Raw genomic sequence first — 6555 nt, 5'->3', positions numbered from 1 at the left:
GCTTAACAATGTCTTCACCTAATAACTGGTCGATACAATCTTAACCCTGTGAAGTCTGCACATCTTGGTGACGTTAAAAGATGACTTATAACTGTAATATAAAGCTTTGCTGTACACGCTGTTCTGCCTCGAGGTAAAAGACGCCAATTTGAGATAATTTCTTAGGAATGGACGTGACACGCATAAAGTGAGTAAACGCATTAAAGTGCGCTTACTGTGTGAATGTATACAGAGAAGCGACAGCAGATACGTGAACTTGACTGTGCACAGAGACGCCCCACAGACACACACACACACACACACACACACACACACACACACACACACACACACACACACACACACACACACACATACACGTACTCACAGGGGGCAGAAAGAGGCGCTATAAAAACGTGGCTCGGTATTTGAGTGTCAGTGGGGATATTTTACAACCGTCAAGCCGCCATGAAGGACCCAGACGGATACAGTCTCGGGAAATACTCCGCTAAGGAGGTGCATCGGACTTTATGAAGGGGAAACAGGATTTCTGATCTAAAGGAAAAAGACATCTGTGGAATTTGCTGAAAGTGTTTGTTTCTGGATGATATCTGTTGGACAGTGAAAACTATCTTCATGTTGTTCAGCTGGACTGGGAAGGATATCTATGTAGTGGTAAGATATTTCTTTATTTTAAAGCAAAAATAACAGGCCTTAAGTGAATTTGTTCCTAAAGCAAAATGTGGCTAACTAAATCGGATAGATTGCATGTTTTTAAATGTCTGACTATAACTCGACACATAGCGTTTGTATTATCACAGTGAGCATTGTATCTCTGTACTTTCTTACAAACTGCAACATTCTGCAAAGAGGTGCAACCAAGAGCAAATCTGAATATTTAGACTGTTTATTTATTTCTCTTAATTCATTGAGTCAACATAAATATACATTTGCTTACACAATATGTTATTTATACACTTATAGCATTCCTACAATGCTTCAGTAAAAAATATATAGAAGTTAGCAAGTATAATGGTTCACTTACATGTATTTGCATTTTGCACATATAGGTAAAAAAAAGGTGAACAAATGTTTTCTGAATAAATGTCTGTTTCTATATACAGTTAAGTACAGAACATCAGCTTATAGGTTTATTTTTCTTTACATCACATTGGACTCCTTTAGACAAAATAAGATAATGGTAAGATGAGATATAGCTATATTTATCATAAGGGACATTTATGAAAAATCGGATATATATTTATTTACTCATTCTCATTCATGTATGCCTACATTGCTTAGCCGTGTTTTAATTTTAATTTTTTAATATGCAGGAGTGTGTCATTGTCCTGTTCGTGACCTGTGTTTGACCTCCAGCCAAACGCAACCTAAGTGATCCAGTCTCCACTCACAATCATGCTACACTGCATCTCTGACACTTACCTTGTGATTTTTCATGATAGCTGGACACTATTCACAGGGTAAACAGCTGTCAAGTCATGTTTGAAAGAGCATTACGAAGAAAAATGTGTTCAAGTATTTAACTAAGTATTGTTTATTATTAGAAGTCCCTCAACCGGCACGGAACAAATATTAACATATCTAAGGCCTATTTAAAGTTTCCTTATTTGAAGTTACACAGCTTTGATACTTCTAAATGGACATCTATGGGACATTTTGGAGTGACATGTTAGTCAGTGTTTTCCACCACATCAATAAGGCACCATATCATTGAATTTATATGATATCATTGTGTTGTATTCCTAAGTGTGGGAAGGAATACAACACAATTATATCATATAAATTCAATTATATGGTGCGTTATTGATGTGGTGGAAAACACTGACTAACATGTCATTCCAAAATGTCCATTTAGTTTCAAATCTGTTTACAGTTTCAGTTTTTGACATAAATGTTCACTTATTTTTATTTGTATGCTTTACAGTGTTCTCTTAAGATCCACAGCTCATTTGGTCTTTCTTCTTTGTCTTGCAGCCTCCCTTAACTATGGACCTCCTTCCGTTCACAGTTCAGTGATGTTAGCTTTGAGCCATTACAACTCCTCATCCTCCCCGCTCCTCCCTCGGTCCTCTAATGACAGCGGGGGGAAAGTGGAGGCCAGGGTAGCAGTTGAAGGGCTGTCTCAGCAGGGAAACCTCACCCTGCTGCAGCCCACCACCAGTGGAGTCATTGTGGTCATACTGTCCATGACACTGGGCATCATCTCCAACATCGTGGCCCTCTTCATCCTGGCCAATGCCTACTCCCAGCAGCGCCGGCGCAACAAAGCCATATTCCTTCTCTTTGCCTCTTCTCTGGTGTTTACAGACTTCATTGGGCACGTGATCCCTGGTGCCCTGGTGCTCAGACTCTACCTCTCTGGAGGCGTTCACCCTGATGACTTCAACTCCTCCGATGGGATGTGTCAGTTCCTGGGTGGCAGCATGGTGTTCTTCGGCCTGTGCCCACTCTTCATGGGCTGTGCCATGGCTGCTGAGCGCTGCCTGGGTGTCACGAAGCCTCTACTGCACTCCTCTCTAGTCACCAAAACACGTGCAAAGATCTGCCTGTCTGCCATCTGGCTGGCGGCTCTGTGTGTGGCCCTGCTGCCTTGCTTTCAGCTGGGCTCCTACGCCTACCAGGACCCAGGGACCTGGTGTTTCATCAAAGTGCTCAGTGACACTCAGGAGGTGGACGTGACATTCGTGGTGCTGTTCTCTGGGCTGGGGATGGCCTCACTGGCTGTGGCGCTGGTGTGTAACACCATCAGTGGACTGACCCTGGTGCTGGCGAGGCTCAGGAGGAAGCCCGGCTCGCATCACTCAGCAAAGTCTCATGATATAGAGATGGTGGTGCAGCTGGTCGGCATCATGGTCACCTCCTGCATTTGCTGGAGCCCTCTGCTGGTGAGTCATAGAAGGTACAATGAGAGGGGATGAGCACACAAGGTTGGGCGATAATGAGATCACTTCACCTTTCTGCTAGGTATGCACTGGCACTCAGAGCACTCATTTAGAAAAAGTGCTATTGTATAAGTAAAGGTCTTTGGATTTGTTGTCCCTTTCTTATGATGCCTGTAGTTCGATAACAGCATGTCATTTTCACACAGCTGGAACAATGTATGTATGATGCAGGTTATTTTTCAGTGGCTATCTCTGCAACATACTGTAATACATATTTATTTATTTAACTGTTTTACAGTGTTGATAGAAAGTTTTAAAACAAACTTTTGCCCATTGCAAATTAAAGAGCTATTATGCTCATGTTCAGGTTTCATATTAGTATGTTGTTCCTCCACTGTGACTTGTTAGCTCTCTTTATTGTTCTCATATTGCCTGTGCTGCAGCATCTCTTTTCACCCTTGTGGGAGAGAAACTCACTCTGAAAGGGAGCTTTTGAATTTGATCCTTTGCAGACCGTTTACATGCAGCAAATCTATAACATACTACAGGAAAGGGAGAACCAAAAAGCATCATAGGGCTCCTTTAGGTATTTTTACTACCCAGAAAGCATTATCTTTTAAGACTACTTGCTGAATACAAGTAGGAAAATAGCAACAGATTAAAAATATTTTTTAAAATAAGACACTGGTGTAGACCATACAAATATTGAGCGTTTTTCTTTTTATGGATGCTCACTATCCACTTGACCTTCCTACAGTTTAACGAAGTCAAATAGGCCTGAAGTAACTAAAGGAAAAACTGAATGTCAATTCAATAGGAAAACCACTCAAACCAAATTCAGACAACTTTGTGTCAAGAGGAAGAGATTCTACAAACAAACACTGAATGTAAAATCTGCTGCATGAATTATCCTTCAAATTGGGGCAGGCAGAAGAATATATTATATATATCATATTTGTAACAAATCACTAAATGAAGTAGTCTAAAGAGCAGTAGTGGAATGTAATCAAGCGGATTTACTCAATATTTGTACTTTTGTACATCTCGGATGTAAATATTCTACTTTTTTGCTCCACTACATTAACTTTAGAGCTTTACTAACTTTGCAGGTTTAAATTGATAGTACATAACACTCATTAAGTAACATTTTGAATGTGAGACTTTTTTGTAATAGAGTGTTTATACATCTGAAAACGTATTCCACTACTGATGAAGAGATTTTTCTAACATGTTTCATGTATCATGCTGATACGGGTGCGAAAAATAACATAATGTGTTGGATGTGATAATACAACAAAATTATATAAATTATTTGTAACTTATGCAGTAGTTTTACCCTCTCATCATGTTGTAATACAAGATGTTCACCCCTGCAGATCTTTAGCCTGATGTCGGCGATCCGCTCCTACACAGGATCCATAGCAGAGGACCTATCCAGCTATAAAACCCTGATGGTGATGGCCGTGAGGCTGGCCACATGGAACCAGATTCTGGACCCCTGGGTCTACATCCTGCTGCGGCGCACCGTTCTCCGCAAAATCTACCTCATCGCTAAGTGCCAGGCAGGACTGAGGGGGACTATCATCGGCCGCTGGGAGCCCACCTCTTTCCCCAGCTCAGAGAAGCATCAAGTCAACCAAGTTTGAGCTGAGGGAAGCTGATAAGTACTTTGTCCTCAGGTGAACTATTACAGAACCCTGAGAATAAAGAAGAGAGACCAACATAGAATATCTTTTGGGCTGGAAATGCTTAATATAATCAAAAGTACCTCTCTCAAACTCCATCAAAGTGTACCCTTGAGTTCATTGTCTGACCCTAACAAATGGAAGCTAGCTAATGCTATTGTTTTGCACATAAACCTTTTATAGTTTTCTTGTAATAAGTGAACATTCCTTAGTCATTTTGTATTCCCATTTGGAAACATGAAGGGCCACAGAATATGAACACAGAAGTGTGATGCTGCGCCACTCATAAAGGGAATGAGTAATGTTTTATTTCATAACTTCATTTTAACCATCATTGGAAGTAAAAAAATAAATTGCACGTCTCTTGCTCTTACATTTATGTGGAAGAATTGAGCTGCACCAATATAACCTCCAGAGTAAAGCAGAAGTACTTGGATTGTGTTCAATGCTAATATTCTGCTGAATGTATTTCATGAAGGAATGTAAATATTCAAGTATTGTGGAGTGTATGTACTGTAAGTTTACGTTTTAATATGCTTTCCATTTTTTTATACAGTAATGTATAATGTAATGATGTAATGTATTTTTTTGTAAGTTAAAACTTGAATTTTACCCTCGATTTTACAGAAGATATGTAAAGACATTATAATTGAATGTAAATAAAAGAATGCAATGTGACCTTACTCTGAATTGAATTTAGTACTTAAGTATTCTCTCTACTGTCCTGAGTATTAATGATAAAATACATCTTTATTGACAGTATGATCTGCAGCAGTAATTTCCTGCCGATTCCTTCTGGACTTCACATTCCAGTGATGACAATAAAAAAGGACCAAAACAAATTATCCACTAAGGTCATGCGGGTAATAACATAATAAATCCAGAATATTGTTGAGCAAATATATTTGATTTAGTTGAGGATGTAAACTTGAGACACGCTTCAGTGCTTCAATGAAATACCATTATCACCAGCTTGGTATTTTATTAGTTTCCTTTCTGCATCACCGTCTGCCGGATAGAAAATAAAGCCTTTCTGACATACTTGTTCATTAATTCATGTGACTCACTTTGAAGTGCTGAATTATAACTGGCACATCCTGCATTATGTTAACCACCTGGAGAATGTTATCTTAACTGTGCACAAATTCAATGAAGAACTATTTAAAGATAAGTCAGAAGCAATTAATTCATAGGTGATTTATCTATCCAATAAACATATATGGGCCATTCTACCGAATTGGTGCAAAGTCAGGTTGGAACAGTTTTGAAATTGTGTATGTTTTTTCCCCAAAACGTTGTCCATATATATTTTGTACCATATCTAAAATACACATATCACAGTAAAAAGTAAACTCACAGTAAAAGAACCGTACATTTTTATATCGGATTTTCAGACTGTATTGGAATGTTCTTCCTCTACCAAAAATGGTCACTACCGAAACATAGTACATATACACTGTAGTAAAAATTATATTAACCTGTTAGGATTGTTTTACCTTCCCTTCTCTAAATAGTATTTTAACAAATATGTCTTGAGGGTTTTCACAATTAAATCAATGCAATTACATTTTTAATCACATTTCAAAGTTCAATTTATACAATTCATAAAAATCATAATGCAAACTTTCTTTGTAAAATGCATAATACTGATCATATTTATTCCAGAGTTGATGATTGTTGAAATTGAACATACATTAAAACCATAGACTGTATATATAAAGATTAAAACCAATCAGTATCATATAATTTTAGTTGATAAATCAATATACTTTATTTTTTACAAAACATCCACTGTTTCGGTAGTGACCACAGATTTTGTTCTCCAGGTTGTATCATATTCCCTCAACCTTATTGCTTAATCTTTACTCATAACATGCCTTATGAGTGTGAATGTTTGAAGCTACTGACCCAGGATCAGCACTTTAGTAACAGGCAGAAATAGAGGGGAATGAGGCTAGAATGCATGATCTGTTTGGTATTTTGAGCAA

At 38.3% G+C, this 6555-nt stretch overlaps 1 protein-coding gene across 1 annotated transcript; it reads left to right on the top strand.

Moving 5' to 3' along the window:
• The first annotated feature begins 372 nt into the window (after positions 1 to 372).
• Positions 373 to 5291, top strand: ptger1a (prostaglandin E receptor 1a (subtype EP1)). The gene is made up of 3 exons (XM_034202471.1): positions 373 to 654; positions 1975 to 2885; positions 4259 to 5291. The coding sequence occupies exons 2-3, from the start codon at positions 2016 to 2018 to the stop codon at positions 4526 to 4528; spliced, it is 1140 nt and encodes a 379-aa protein (XP_034058362.1). The 5' UTR covers positions 373 to 654; positions 1975 to 2015; the 3' UTR covers positions 4529 to 5291.
• The last annotated feature ends 1264 nt before the right edge of the window (positions 5292 to 6555 follow it).

The sequence above is a fragment of the Gymnodraco acuticeps genome, unplaced genomic scaffold (assembly GCF_902827175.1).
Source record: "Gymnodraco acuticeps unplaced genomic scaffold, fGymAcu1.1, whole genome shotgun sequence".
Classification (NCBI taxonomy): Eukaryota; Metazoa; Chordata; class Actinopteri; order Perciformes; family Bathydraconidae; genus Gymnodraco; species Gymnodraco acuticeps.
The sequence above is the reverse complement of the archived record's forward strand: the minus strand, read 5'-3'. Positions and strand labels throughout refer to the sequence as shown.